The following is a 15628-nucleotide window of genomic DNA, read 5'->3' on the forward strand; positions in this document are numbered from 1 at the left end:
GGCGTTAAGCTAGTCTCTAGTGAGAAATAAGTCTCAGGCGTCCGGTACTGCGCATGCGCGAGCTTTTGCGCCCGCCCGCGAGAGCAGAGTGTGTTCTTGCTTTCGCGGTAGTTTCCGCCGGTTGCGGGAGAGTAACTGCCGTGGCTGCATCATGGCGTCCGTGGGGACCCTCGCCTTCGATGAATATGGCCGCCCTTTCCTCATCATCAAGGATCAGGACCGCAAGTCTCGTCTTATGGGACTTGAGGCCCTCAAGGTAACGGGACGGGGACGCACTGGCGGTGGGATGAGGGGACGCGGCCGAAGCCATTGTCTCTGCGCCTGCGCCACTTCACAGTGATTCTGCCACGTGCTCCCGGGGAAGGTTCGAGGGGGCCCCTCTGGTCTCCAGTCCTGCACCCCACGCCTCGGGCCCGGGAAAAGCCAGCGTATAAGCCCTTAGTCCCATTTGGGGGTTAAAGTGGCCCGCAGGCGCCCTTCAGAGTCGGGTGGGGCGGCCTGAATTCACAGGCGTTGAAGGCGCGTCCCCGCTGGTTTCTCCAGCCAGCAGTCCTTCCGAACAGCGTTTTCAGCAGTAAGATGCAGCGGAGGTGTTCTCAGGTCACCTGGCCGGTTAGGACTCTGATTCTTAGCCTTCAGGCGGTGTCCCTACAACAGCCCCAAAGGAAATGAGGTTCATTTTCTTTGTCGCTTCCTAAAGGCTTAGTCATTGACAGCGTATTTCATTTTTGAGTCCCTTTATGCATGGCGTGTTCCTGGACGTGGGGTCGTAAAAATTTAAAAACGTACACCTTTAAGGAAGAAAATACTACTGCAGGAGTGAAAAGTTGTCACCAATAACCATAATTCAAGATTGTGTGCGACCAGAATCACCAGTTATGGCAGGGGGTGCAGGTAAAAGTTGGAGGGTGTCCTTCAGGCGTTGGAGAGAGGATTGATTGACATTTGATCAGGGATGGAGTTATGTTTTGCACGGGAGAGAGCTAGCTTCTAAGAAGAGGACACAGCGAACGCAAGGACCGGGGCAGGAGAACGCATGGCATGTTGTAGAAGACAGCACTTCGGTTTTAACAGCACAGTCTACTTTAAGTTACAGTGGCTCCCAGAAGTGGAAGTTCTTGCATGCCCCGCAATCGAGATGTTATCCTGAGGGATGGGAGGGGAGCCATGGAAGGGGATTTGAACAGAATCACAGTTTAAGTAGAACTAAACTTGGGGAGGTAGCATCTGGGATGGAATCCATGACGTTGCTGTGTATGGACCGTGTCACCAGATCTGAGGCGTCCCTGTTTGCTTACTTTCTTGGGGTTTTACTTAAATTAAGAAGCTGTACAGTTCTACTCCGGGCTGTTTGTTTGACTTAGGACAAGTTACACAACCCAGTGGGGGCAATACACCCCCGTCGAGCTGAGGACCAGTGTTAAACGGAGTAACGTAAGGAGTGGCCACCCAGCCTTTGGGTCCGTGGTAGATGCTCACACCACTTGTGTTACGTATTCAATTCCATTTTTCACTTCAGAGAAAGTAGTAGCCAGTACCTGCACCCAAAATACCAGTACAACAGAAGGTCCAGGTTATTTTGCACCTGCCGCATCTGATGTAGTCCTCGCACTCTGAGACAGGTCCTATTTTATGGAATAGGGAACTTGACCCCAGAGCAGTGAAGGGATTGCTGGAGGTCCCAGAGCTAGTACAGAACAGGACCACGGTTCAAGCCCATCTCTGTCTGACTCCGCAGCCAGCCGTCTAAGGCCCACTTCTCAGCCTTGGCGCTGCTGATGTTCGGGGCTGAATCCTTGTCCGTTGTGGGGTCTGTCCCGTCCAGGATGTTTAGCAGCATCCCTGGCCTCTACCCACCGGGGTCCCCTCCCTGACTGTGACAACCAGAGGTGTCTCCAGGCATTGCCAGATATCTCCTGGGGGGCAGTAGCACCCCTGGTTAAGAATATATCTACCACCTCCCTGTGGTTATTATTGTATAAAAATCCCATTGTGCAGACCTATCAGTCCAGGTGTATTTTGAGGATTACCAGTATTTCCACAAACCCGGTGAACTTTGTGTGTCTTGTTACCTGTTAGATGGGGTGACAAGGGTAGGCTTCACAGCACATGTGCCTTTGAACTGCTTGGAGACTTGGTCAGGATTTTGGTGGACGGAGGCGCCTCAGGGATCAGAGGGCCTGCTGGGGCGCAGGCGCAGGCTGTCCTCGCTGGAAGGGCGCAGGTCTCAGACTGTGGAGGGCCTTGAAGAACAGCTGGAGCTTTCGGACGTGAGGGTGGAGGTACTGGGGGGTCATTGAAGGGCTGGGGACTGGAAAGTAACATGTTTGAGAGAAGTGGATGGCTTAGCTGGATGGAGGATGAGCGCGAAGCATCGGTGAGGTAAGAGACCAGGAAGTCTGTAAGGTGCGATGGGTCAGGGTTAGGTTGGTGACGGCAGGAATAGGAAGACGGAACCAGACAAATGAGTGTAGTCATGCGTGGAAGGAGGAGAGGATGCATGCAGGCTTCGGTTGTTTTCAGCATTGGCCGCCTTGTGGGCTGTGTACGGGCTGGACCACCTGAGAGAGGAGCGTGCAGCAACCATAGTGTGACAGTTCAAGGTGCTGTGTGTTGACGGCCAGGCTCTTCACATGACGTTAGCATTGCACAGTGGTCTTGCAAGGCCTGTCGGGTCAGACTGTCTATGCTCTGGGCTGTAAAATGGGCCCGTAGAACCTGCCTCATAGATGTGTTGAGGATTAAAGAGAGAACACAGAGGACTTAGTTCTGTTCTTTTACATGAGAATTGTCTTCTAACACTAGCAGTTGGGAAGTGGTCACAGTTAGATATGGACCTGTCTGCTGCTACTTCTAGAGAACGGAAAATATGTCATAAGTGATTTTTATAACCATCAGCTGTATGTTCTTAACTCTTAAAATTATATGTAACTTGAATATGGCTTTTTTTGTTTCATTTAGTCTCATATAATGGCAGCAAAGGCTGTAGCAAATACAATGAGAACATCACTTGGACCAAATGGTAAGAGACTAACATTCTCTGTTTTTTAACAAAAGTCATAAATCATAAATAGTCAATACGTTATCTTTGCCGAAAGTTAGGAAATGAAGGGAGGCATCCTCCCCCCTAATATGGCCAAACGTGTTTGGTGTATTCCAGACCTTAAACACGGTTACAGTCATAATGCGCATACAATTTTAGATTAGGTGTTTTATCCACTTAACATAATTACCATTAGCATTTTCTAAATCATAGCTGTTGTCTTTTGTGACGTTATGTTTTGTGATGACTGTTCCATTTGGTGATGCTCCCTAATTTTTTTGCCATTTCTTCAGTTTTAGCCATTTAAAATTGCTTCCAGTGTTTTGCTTTAGATTAGCCAATCTAAAAAGGTCTTCATGGAGGTATTCCTTTATGTGTGTTGAATTATTTATTTATAATAAATTCCTGGATAGGAACTGGGTCAAGAGGTCAAAGCCATTTTAACATTGGTGTCTTTCAGGGCTGGATAAGATGATGGTGGACAAGGACGGCGACGTGACCGTGACTAATGACGGTGCCACCATCTTAAGCATGATGGACGTCGACCATCAGATCGCCAAGCTGATGGTGGAACTGTCCAGGTCACAGGATGATGAGGTTGGCGATGGGACCACGGGAGTGGTTGGTAAGAAAAGGCGCAATCGCCTTTCTCACTTCAGAGGTGTTATTGAATATCACAGGCCTAACGCGCCTGCTGAGAATGTTTATCCTGAATTAAATCATGAGGAGACAGTCGGACACATCCAAATGGACACGATACAGGACAAGTGGCCCAGACTCTTCAAAATGGCCACTGTCATAAAAGAACAAGAAGGGGGTGGGGAGTAGAGTTAAGCAATCATTCTAGATTAAAGGAGCTAAAGAGAAATGACAACCAGCTGTAATGTGTAAAACTTGGTTGGATGCCTGATTTTTTTTTTTTTCCCTAGCTGTGAAGAATGTTTGGGACATACGGGGTCATTTGTGAGTCATGTATTAGAGTAGTATCTTATCGATATTAAGGTTCCTGAGTGTGACAGTTGTGTTACAGTGATGCAGGAGAATGACCTTTTCCTTAGGAGCTGTGTTGAAGTATTTAGGGGTGACATGTCTGATTTCTGCAACTAATTTTCACATAGTTGAAAAGAAAGGGCACACATCTGTAGAGAAAACAAATGCGACCGAATGTTATTAATGAGTAAACTAGTGTTCATTTAACTTTCTTGAAATTTTTTCCGAAGGTTTGAATTTTTTAAGTTTGGGAGGATTGATAAGATGAATATCTTTAATGTTACTTTTTCTGTATTTGAAATTTGAATTAATTTATTCTGCAAATATTTCAAATATTCATTGGGTACCGAGCACTGTTCTGGATGTGCTTGGAATGCAGCAGCATTAAACTCCTCATCTTTGTGATGCTGAAATGAGAGGGGAAGGGAAGGTTGGGGGAGGATAATAAACAAATTCTGTAATCCTTTTATCACCAACATAAATGTCCCTGAACAGAAATCCCTGGTCCAGGACACATAAGAAGTTTTTTCCCCTTTATAAAAATGTTTGCGATTTATGTTCTTTACATTCTGTATATCACCAAGAATTGAACATTCATCTGTAAGAGATACCTGTTAGGACTTTGTTAGAACCGAAGCAGAATTAGATTAGATGGCCTCAGCCTCTAAGACGCTTCCAGCTTAATTCTGGAACCTTCATATTTCCAGCAGCAGCATCTAATTTGTTTTGAGTTTTAGCGATTTCCTGAGCCAGGTGTGTGCTGTCTCGTCCGCAGTCCTGGCTGGTGCCCTGTTGGAAGAGGCCGAGCAGCTGCTGGACCGCGGCATTCACCCCATCAGGATCGCCGATGGCTACGAGCAGGCCGCCCGCATCGCTATCGAGTACCTGGACAGGATCAGCGACAGTGTCCTCGTCGACATGAAGGACACCGAGCCCCTGATCCAGACCGCGAAGACCACGCTGGGCTCCAAAGTGTGCGTGTTCAGTACAGCGTTGCCGGGCGCGTTCACAGAGTGGGTGGAGTTTGTGTGCTTGTTCAGAAAGGCAACTGAGAATTATCCTTGCTGGTTTCCTGTTGATTTAATGAGCTGCTTTCGGTTTGTGTTGTTATTTTGGTTTACTCTGTCTTTACTGCAAATGTAGACGGGCATTTTGTGTTTTAGTTGGAAGCTGAATTTCCAGGTTTGGTTATTAAGGCCTCTTGACAGTATTTGGAAACTATAGAGTTCTTTAATTTGGCAGGATAAGATGGGTTAGCAAAAGGTCCTGCTAGTGGGATGTATTAATTTTTCATAACACTTCTTTCTACCATTTCTTTGCTAGGAAGCCTTTTAGTGGGGAGGTTCTGCTTTTATTCATTCAACAAGCAAGTTAATGATCCAGAATTTTGATTTAGTATAAAGGGGCAGTCTTGAAGTTTGACTTAAGCTGAAAGTGACTTACGTTTGTAACATTTACATAGTACTGACTGTTTGCCAGGCCTGCTGCCAAGTCTTGGGGGACTCAAGACACAGTCGTTGCCCCAGAGACTCAAAGCAGCGTCAGCCCCAGGACACACTTACTTTGAACAACGGTAGAGACTCGTGGGCTCTTGTAAAAATGTAGCATAAAAATCCAGTGTAAGGTGCCTTATTACGCTGTTTTTCTTATCCATATCAGTTTGAGAAATTTTTTAATTTGTGCCAAGAAGGAAGACATGGTCTCAACTTAGAGGTCAGGGGAAGTACTACAAACATGTCTGCTGCCTTCTGCCTTGGGGGAAAGGCGTCCACTGCAGCACTGTGTTAAAGCAGAGAAATCTTCGGTGATGCCAGCTGTCCCCTCGTTGCAGGTCTGAGCTGAGACAGCTCCGGGGCAAGGGTGACTACCCAGGGCGGCCTCTGTCACAAGTACAGCATTGTTTTTCTCCTGGAAAGCAGGCATTACCCTTTCTTGAAGTGCACAAATCGTGTGTTATTATTGCTTTCTAAGTTGACCCTGCTTTATTTGCAAGTCTTTATAAAACCCCAGTATGTGTAGGTCTATAGAAAATGTTCAAATGGATTAACGAGGGCCAGATATCCTCAACATAAAGCAAAACGTTGTATATCAGTTACTTAGGTTACACGGTATTTTTAGTTTCATGGTTATCTGTTCTAGGTGACCTAAGATTTCAGGCACTGTATTTCAAGTACTAGAGTTCCCTTGTGGTTTCTCCAGAATCAAATTAAAATTACTGAGCAGTCTTTTCAGATGTTTCAAAACTTTCAGAAAAGATAACGTCCCCCCTCTGTAACTGATATGGTCAGGCCTTTCTCATTAAGTGCTGCACCTCCTGTGGATGAGATTGGCTTCTCCTTGGTGGTTTCATAGCTTTCCCATTCTGTTTTGGACTTCAGAATGTTAATAGTATTAAAAAGTGGCAGTCTTGGTAAATTTTTGGTTCTTACCGTACTTCAGTGGTCTCTTATGTATATTCATAATGGAAGGAAATAGTAAATTTCAGTTATTGTTAGTGAAAATAAAGATGGAATTTTTTTCCCATCCCAGTTTATGATTCCCTCTGGGGTCCCTGCATCCCAGGTTAAGAATCCCTGCTCCAGACGGTTGAAGGTGAAGGTCGTGGTGGCATTCTTTTCGTACAGTATCTGTGGGTCGCAGGATGTTGTGTCGTATGAGTTACCACATCACGTGTTGTGCTCTGGCTGCAGTCAGTGTTCAGTGAACGTGAAAGGTTTGTTCCGTGTGTTTCAGGGTTAACAGCTGCCACCGACAAATGGCCGAGATTGCCGTGAACGCCGTCCTCACCGTGGCCGACATGCAGCGCAGAGACGTTGACTTCGAGCTCATCAAAGTAGAAGGCAAAGTGGGCGGGAGGCTGGAGGACACCAAGCTGATCAAGGGCGTGATCGTGGACAAGGATTTCAGTCACCCGCAGATGCCCAAAGTGAGTCAGCGCCTTCTGCAGCCTCAGCCTTTTCCCTCCTTAGCCCCCTGGTTGGTTCACATGTTTCTGTCTCTCACTGCAGCAAGTGGAAGATGCTAAGATTGCCATCCTCACGTGTCCATTTGAACCGCCGAAACCAAAGACGAAGCATAAGCTGGATGTGACGTCTGTGGAAGATTTTAAAGCCCTTCAGAAATATGAAAAGGAGAAGTTTGAGGAGATGATTCGGCAGGTAAGTCTTACCGTGGCTCTTGGTGAAATTTAAAACTTTGAAAGGATGCAGTTAGTTAGCTCCAGGTAGTAAATACATGTGATGCTAACCTGTATTAATCTTGATACTTTATGTGGCTACAAATAAGGTATTAAAGTATAGGCTTCTTTCCTTTTTTTTTTTTTAAATCTTATTTTTTGTATATATAAACTTATTTATCTTTGGCTGCGTTGGGTCTTCGTTGCTGTGTGCGGGCTTTCTCTAGTTGCGGCGAGCGGGGGTTACTCTTCGTCGCGGTGCGTGGGCTTCTCATTGCGGTGGCTTCTCTTGTTGCAGAGCATGGGCTCTAGGTGCGTGGGCTTCAGTAGTTGTAGCACGCAGGCTGTAGAGCGCAGGCTCAGTAGTTGTGGCGCATGGGCTTAGTTGCTCCGCGACGTGTGGGATCTTCCCGGACTAGGGCTCGAACCCGTGTCCCCTGCATTGGCAGGCGGATTCTTAACCACTGCGCCACCAGGGAAGCCCCTCCTTTACTTTTAAATTATCAAATGGATAAACATTCACAGTGAGAAAAAAATCAAATGGCACAGAACGGCCTAAGGGGGCAAGTCTTAAAATGGTAACGTGTCTGGGGCGCATGAACGACTCGGCCTGGGTACGTGGAGCTGCACTTGTGATTTTACGTGCTTGTTCTCCTGGGCACACCTGAGCTAGTGTGTGCCAGGTTTGAACGATTGTAGTGTGGCTTACCACATGTTTGAGACTTCCAAGTATAACTGTTAGACAAAAGAGTTACTGAGTAACCGAAATCAAACCAGAATGCAGTCAGTCATCCCAGTTCATTGCTTAAACAAGTCAAGAGTATTATTTTATGAATACTTAACTTCCTCTCTGGCTGTTAACGTTTTACACGTGCCTGCCCTCCGACGAAACGGTTCCTCTCTTGGGGACTCTGTCCTTGGGAGTTTAAAACACCAGCACTCAGGGATGCATGAACATGGGCCTCTATCGAAACGTTATCATAGCAAACAAACTAGAAGCTGTTCCAGTGTTTTTGAGGGGAGGGGGGAATAGTTAAGTTCATTTATGCTTTCATGGTATATTTCTCTGCTTAGTATATACCAGACACTGTTGTGGCACTGGATACACGGCAGTAAACAAAGCAGAGCGCTTGCTCTTGGGGTGCAGAATAAGGGGAAAGCGGGTCGGGGGACTGTTACAGACACTGGTCAGAGGGCCTCTAAGGGCGTGGCATGTGGGCAGAGACCTCAGAGAAGTGAGAGCAGCATGTCTGGGTGAGGAGCATTCCAGGCTGCGGCGAGGTGGGAGTGGGCAGCATGTACAAAGGCCCTGAGGCTGGGAACAGCAGGCTGAGGGGTTGGGTATGCTGGCAGAGGGTTGTAAATGAGAGCTTGTTATCTGGGCTCTATCTAGGGTAGCCCTGGGAGTGCTGGCCGAGGTGCCCTGCAGGAGAAGAGGACAGGAACCGAGATGCCAAGGGGGTCAGGTGGACCGTGTTGATAGGTGTGCAGGTTGCCAGGAATGCTAACAGGAGTGGTGATGGGGCTGGGTGCCAACACTGTCAGGAGTGAGCGCGTGACCCAAAGAGGGACGCTGTGGGTGGCCGGGAGAGGCAGGGCCCCTCCTGTTTGGAGCATGTGGGAGGGAAAATAGCCATTTGAGGAGGAGGCATGGGCACGTTGGTTTTTCAGGGGACAACCAGCGTGCGTTCACAGCAAGAATGGAAAGGAAACATTGCCAAGAAGGAGTTTGGCGATGGGCTGAATTCCAGAGGGCCACTGGAAGGTTCCAGAGGGTTGGGGAAGGGGGAGAGGAGGTGGAGAGCCAGGTGGGTGGGTGGAGACAGGAGTGAAATGGCAGCTGTGGGACACGGTATAGTCCTCACCGCCCGGGGAGGGATTGACAGTACCGATCACTGCCGCCGTCCCGGGACGAGCCACTCAGCTGTTTGTGGGATTGGGGGCGGGGAAGGTCGTACTAGAATCAGCGTCACCTCTGTTGGCCTGTATTAGCCTGTATCTTGTTCCACAGAGGATAGCCCACTCAAGTGCGAAAAGCAAGCTACAGAAAATTATATCGCAAGATTCAATTTTTGTTAAACACACACACGAATAAACTGCTTCATAGGTGTTTGTGGCAACACAGAGCTGTGGACCTTGGTTTCCCAGGGACGGGGTTTTGGCCTTGTTGACGTGCCTCGTGTTGTTTCACTTGTAACAGTGTCGTTCACGTGAATTGCTAACGTTTAAAGCTTTGTTTAAAAATGAGGTGATTCCCGTTGATACGTGTTCAGTATTTAGAGTTTAGAGCTGACAGAAGGTAGACATTTGGATATTTCTTTTCTTCTCTTTTCTGTGCATTGTTTTAATGCACCCACCTACACACCTAGCAATGTTTCTCACCTTCTTTCAAACAGAAGAGCTCAAGGAGTACTTACTTTTTATTTTATTTTTTTTAAATTGAAGTTATATATGTACTTTTTTTTTTTAATTTTATTTATTTATTTATTTATGGCTGTGTTGGGTCTTCGTTTCTGTGCGAGGGCTTTCTCTAGTTGCAGCAAGTGGGGGCCACTCTTCGTCGCGGTGCGCGGGCCTCTCACTATCGCGGCCTCTCTTGTTGCAGAGCACAGGCTCCAGACACGCAGGCTCAGTAGTTGTGGCTCACGGGCCCAGTTGCTCTGTGGCATGTGGGATCTTCCCAGACCAGGGCTCGAACCCATGTCCCCTGCATTGGCAGGCGGACTCTCAACCACTGCGCCACCAGGGAAGCCCCTTACTTTTTATTAACATGATCGCGGCATTTCTTTCCCCAGATTAAAGAAACTGGCGCTAACCTAGCCATTTGCCAGTGGGGCTTTGACGACGAAGCAAATCATTTACTCCTTCAGAATAACCTGCCTGCGGTTCGTTGGGTCGGAGGCCCTGAAATCGAGGTAGGAGGCTCCCTGTGAAGAGATTGTGAACACGGCTTGAGCTTACGGCGCGTTTCTGTACGTGCGGCTGCAGTGACCTCGCTCGCCTGCGGTCAGCACACCGTGCCGGGGCTCCACAGATAAGAGGAGGCTGAGCTGGGAGAGAGGAGACCGCTAGAGTCTTTGTCATCATTTTTATACGTGTTTCTGATGTTTCACGGCATTTGGAAACGCTTTCCCCTCTCTCCCTGGCTGTCTCGTAGGCGCTCTGAGGCAGGAGGACGGGCTGCCCACTTGGGTGTCAGCCGCATCGGTACTGAGAGCCATTGCCGGCGTGGTCCGTAGCCCGGCACACGTGGCCTCGTGGCTGCTCGTGGCGGGGACGGGTGGAGAGCTGAGGGCTGTGCACGGGGTCATGGCGCCGGGCCGCCCTGCAGCCTGACCAGGTCGCCCAGCTCTTCGGAAGCTTGTTCAGTGAGCCAGGCTTTCGGGGCGGACTTAGAAACCTGGGCCAGGCTGGGGCAGAGGTTCTCCTGAACACGGTGGTCACGGGTCAAGCCTGGCTCCTCCGTGGTCCGACTTTGAGAGTCCCCGCTCATCAACCTGGTCTCCCTTCCCCCCGGCCCGCCGGTCAGCTGATCGCCATCGCCACAGGCGGCCGCATCGTCCCCAGGTTCTCGGAGCTCACGGCCGAGAAGCTGGGCTTTGCGGGTCTTGTGAAGGAGATTTCATTCGGGACCACCAAAGACAAGATGCTGGTCATCGAGCAGTGCAAGAACTCCAGAGCCGTCACCATTTTCATCAGAGGAGGAAATAAGATGGTGAGAACGCAGTTGTTGGTCCTCCGTTTTTTCAGAGTTTGGAACGTGATTTGGCTTTTCCCATAGTGTATTTAACTGAGACACAGTTACCTTAAGAAAGATGACAGCATCTTTCTTAGAGAAGCAAGGACACGTCAGGAATTCCCTGGCGGTCCAGTGGTTAGGACTCAGTGCGTTCACTGCCAGGGCCTGGCTTCAGTCCCTGGTCAGGGAACTAAGATCCTGCAAGCCATGCGGTGCAGCCGGGGAAAAAAAGGACATGTCACAACGTAAGATACTGAAGACCGTGTTTCACCGTTGGGTCTACAAGGCACACTTGCCTTTCCTCCGTCTCATAGGTACAGATGGGTGACCTGAGTGGTAACCATTGGCATGCTCTCCATTCACCAGGAATGGGTTTTTAGTGCATCGAGATGAGTAAGACTCATCGTAAGGGTATTTCTTTGTCGTTTTTGTCTGACCCCCTTCACTTGGGCATAGGTCCTGGAACGAGTCCCTGGCTGCCGTGTATGTTGGTTTTTTTAAACTACATTATAGGGAGGGAAGGTAGAATAGATAGAAACCGTCTGGCAAAGAACCTTCTGGCACCAGTCTTTTTAACCAAGGATTTTACTGGGGACGAGGTAGGAATATTTCCAGTACCCGGCAAGCACTTAGATTAAACCCCAGGTGCACGGTATTCGGCTCTAAAGTGATTAGATTGTGATCACGTTAACTTAGGCAAAATTGTTTTCCCCAGATCATCGAGGAAGCCAAACGATCCCTTCACGATGCTCTGTGTGTCATCCGGAACCTCATCCGTGACAACCGCGTGGTGTACGGCGGAGGCGCTGCCGAAGTAGCCTGTGCTCTGGCCGTCAGCCAGGAGGCCGACAAGGTGAGTGAGACCCGTCACAGACTGTGCAGCGTGTGCGGCGGGGGTGCTAGACCCCAGGCGTCCGATCTGCGTCGATTCTCATGCCCGTGTACTCGAGTGCGAGTTACCACAAACCAGCGTGTCTCAGCCTTTTTCAGACCTTGCAGCCTCAACAGCAAAACTTTGCACTCTTAATGTTACTTGAAATTCAGAATTAATCAGACGTCGTACCTGCAGGCACAGCAGGAAGGGCTGACTTGTTCCGACTTCTCACACATGGAGCTTCTCCATCCTCATCCTGTAGTGACGTTTTCTAGGACGACCTGTCCTTAGAATTCTTTATGAGTTAGCTTTTCAAAGTACGCGATTTAATTATGTTTCCAAATAGCTGCTGGGGGGGCATTGGCCAAGTACGCTGACCGTAACCCTGTGCCCTTCCAGTGCCCGACCTTGGAGCAGTACGCCATGCGAGCCTTCGCCGACGCCCTGGAGGTCATCCCCATGGCCCTCGCCGAAAACAGCGGCATGAATCCCATCCAGACTATGACCGAAGTCCGAGCCAAACAAGTGAAGGAGATGAACCCTGCCCTCGGGATTGACTGCATGCACAGGGGGACAAACGGTGAGGTGCTGTCACCGCTCCGGGGCTGCGGTGCCACTTAACTCGAAGCATCGCGTGCTGCGTGTTGTCCTGTCTTTTTAAATACTTGAACACACTTCAGGTATCAGGTCCATGAATTTTAGAACATTTGACTTAATTATCTTGGGAATTGTTGGACTGCTGGTCTTGGCAACCTACAGCTAATTTTAATAACAAAAAGCTGCAGTGCGGTATTTATTCCAAAGGTGACTTCCGTTTTAGAAAATAATTTCCATCTTACCTTTTTTACACAAATGTCTGTCGGCGTGGGTTCTGTATGACCTATAGGACGGCTCTGAAAATGACTTTTCGGTTTACAGCTGATTCTGTGGTCGTGTCCCATAAATTCCCCGGTGTTTTGTAAATGGGATGTACTGTAACTTCTGTAGCACTCGCGTAGTTGATCTGCTGAAAAGGTAGCGCGGCTTTAGCGTGCTGGGACGGTGGTCCTGGCGGTTCCCAGTGACTGCTGTGCTGACGGGGCCGTCTCGGGGGTGCTGCGTCAGTCCCGACCACAGTCTCCAGCAGTTGGCGTTGTGTTCTGTGCTGTTTTTACTTAGCACTGGAGGTGTCTTCCAGGGTTTAGGTCAACAGCCCAGGGACTTGAGTAACAGCCGCAGCCCCTTGTCAGACACACGTTTCAGTTCCTTTCACTTGAACGCCCAGGTCTTCACTGGAGTCACTTTACGTTTCAGGCACGGTCGCGTCGGGCTTACTATCAGTAAGTGGCGGCACTGGGTGCGTTGTGGGCTGAGGTGTCGCTGAGCGATCCCCCTTCGGCAGGTCACTGAGAAACTCAGCCTGCGGTTGAGGCGGCTCTGTCCCCACAGCTCTCCAGTAACCAGGCTCGCATTCCGGAATGTCCTGGGAAGCAGTGGAATTACGTTCTTCTGAAAGTATAACCGGGACTAGTGGCTTCCAAGTTTGTGTTTCTTAAGTTTTACTCTGATTCCATAAATCGGAGCAAAGTATTAGTAATAAATATGTATGCTGTTTTATAGTAATTTATCTGTGTTTTTCAGATATGAAGCAACAACACGTCATAGAAACCTTGATTGGCAAAAAGCAACAGATCTCTCTTGCAACACAAATGGTTAGAATGATTTTGAAGATTGATGACATCCGTAAGCCTGGAGAATCTGAAGAATAAAAAAAGAATTTAGAATAAAATGTAGAAGTAAGATCCACTACCATGATTAAATAAATGGGTGTCTTGTGATGCATCTACAGTTATTTATTACTATGTCCTTTATTAGACACTGTAGGTGCTATAACAACAGTAGCTGTTCGGTAGCAATAGTTTCACTTGTTCAGAGACATGAAACTGTAGAGATGTGATCTCACAGGGTTTTGTATTTGTTATTAAAGGGAACTCTTTAAACAGCCTTTATGTTCTGCTCTTCACGTTAAGAAACGTTCACTGTAACATTCATCAAATGCCTTAATTGAAGGGGTTTGAGTTGATTTTTTTTTCTTTTTTTTTTTCTTTTTTTTGTAATAAGCTGTAGGACCTGTATTTAACAGCTTTAGATGTTCAGTTCGTTCTCAAGGTTTATTTTAACATTGAGGAATTATGGGCTTGGTCCTATTATTTAAATGCTGCATCTGTGTAAGTGGGTGGATCTTTGACTGTAGAGACCCATCAGAGGAGAGTATCCACCAAACGATTGTGGGATGTCTTAACGTGCTTTTAGGTTACACCGACGTGTGCTAGGGCGTTATTACCGTGCTACTGAGACCGCGTCAACAGCATAAGCTTCACGTAGTCCCCTTGGCGTTATCCTGCCCTGGCTCCAACCTAAGCACAGGCAGCACGTGTACAGAGAAGGCCAGAGTGCGCACAGACTCCTGTACCGCCTGCAGGTGCTTAGAAGGGCGATTCAGAACCCTGTTGGGGTTTTCTTATCAGAGGAACAGAACGAGTGGAGGTTAGAGTGAAATGTGGAAAAATGGGTTAAGTGGGAGGAAATACCTTGCAATGACCATGTATGAGTAGATTGGTATTGAATTAATTCTGCTTACTGAAATAATACTGGCTAACAGTGACATAGCCCTTACCATAGGCCAAGCTGTGTTCTGAGAACTTTATCTGTTCTCACCGCCTTGGAAAGGAGACAGATTTCTTGTTGTTCACATCCTACAGGTGAGTTTTGATCATCTGCCAGCCTCTTCTGGCCAGTACATGGTAGAGCCTAGTCAAACCCTGGCAATCTAACTCAAGAGTTCCCCTCTCCCCTGTGCTATTTTGCCCCCATTGGCTTGTGTTTGGTTCTCTAAAAGGATGTTTCTTAGAGAATCATGATGATAAAGTTCACTCTTGTGCCACCAGGGGGAGAGGATTTGGACCAGTCAGGTTCCATAGGATCAGGAAACGATCCAGGGTTCCTTCTCCTGGGGACCTGCGTGCTGACCAGTCCTAACTATTGGGTCGTTGTGTTTTCTCTACGTTAATGCATTGGCGGTTTCGCTAGGAAACGTAGTAGTGAGAGCCAATATCATTCATCCTAACGAACATACAACCTGGTACATATTTCATCATGAAATGGATTGTGAAGTGTCACTATTATCACTTACACTACTACTTTCTGGGTGCAGCGTCAGAATGCGTCAAGTTTGGGATCAAGTCAGACTTAGACCCACTTAGATAAATATCTTGACCTAGTAGTTCAGATGAGTTGATTTACAAGGGTGGATTCTAGCCTATAAAGAACATACAGCAACTTGCTTTGGACCAGCCTTACATGAAGGGGTTTGTGGTTGAATGAAAAGAGCTACTAAACCACTCCTCCGAAGAGTGGACCTCACAGATGTTTCTGCTGGTTTCGGTCAAGAGAAACTACATGGCTTATGAACAAACTCGTAGACGTGTTGTTTCACAAGCTTTTGATTTTTTCCGGTAAAAGCGCCTCTTCAGGGTACCCTGTTACCTTTCATCTTCCAGTTCCAAATGGCTTGTCGAGTTTATATCCCTTGTATTGTAGCCGACCCCGTGTGTATCAGGAGCAGTGAAGGCACTTGACCCTGAAGCCGGATTCCCACGCAGGGCCCAACATTGTCCTGTTGGTTCCCAATTCCTGCACTTGCGGCTTTATTCAGTGTTTTTGTTTGTTTTTTCGTTTGCTTTGTTTTTTGGCTGCACCGCGCAGCTTATGGGATCTTAGTTCCCGGCCGGGGATCGAGCCCGGGCCCCAGCAGTGAAGGCACCAAGT

At 48.0% G+C, this 15628-nt stretch overlaps 1 protein-coding gene across 1 annotated transcript; it reads left to right on the top strand.

Annotated features, from left to right (window-relative positions):
- The first annotated feature begins 94 nt into the window (after positions 1-94).
- Positions 95-13804, top strand: CCT5 (chaperonin containing TCP1 subunit 5). The gene is made up of 11 exons (XM_007188260.3): positions 95-256; positions 2962-3022; positions 3504-3668; positions 4809-5007; positions 6767-6959; positions 7042-7191; positions 10004-10123; positions 10738-10923; positions 11663-11800; positions 12221-12401; positions 13442-13804. Exons 1-11 carry the CDS (start codon positions 152-154, stop codon positions 13567-13569), a joined length of 1626 nt encoding a protein of 541 aa, XP_007188322.2. The 5' UTR covers positions 95-151; the 3' UTR covers positions 13570-13804.
- Positions 13805-15628: the final 1824 nt, after the last annotated feature.

The sequence above is a fragment of the Balaenoptera acutorostrata genome, chromosome 2, assembly GCF_949987535.1.
Source record: "Balaenoptera acutorostrata chromosome 2, mBalAcu1.1, whole genome shotgun sequence".
In the NCBI taxonomy this organism is placed as follows: Eukaryota; Metazoa; Chordata; class Mammalia; order Artiodactyla; family Balaenopteridae; genus Balaenoptera; species Balaenoptera acutorostrata.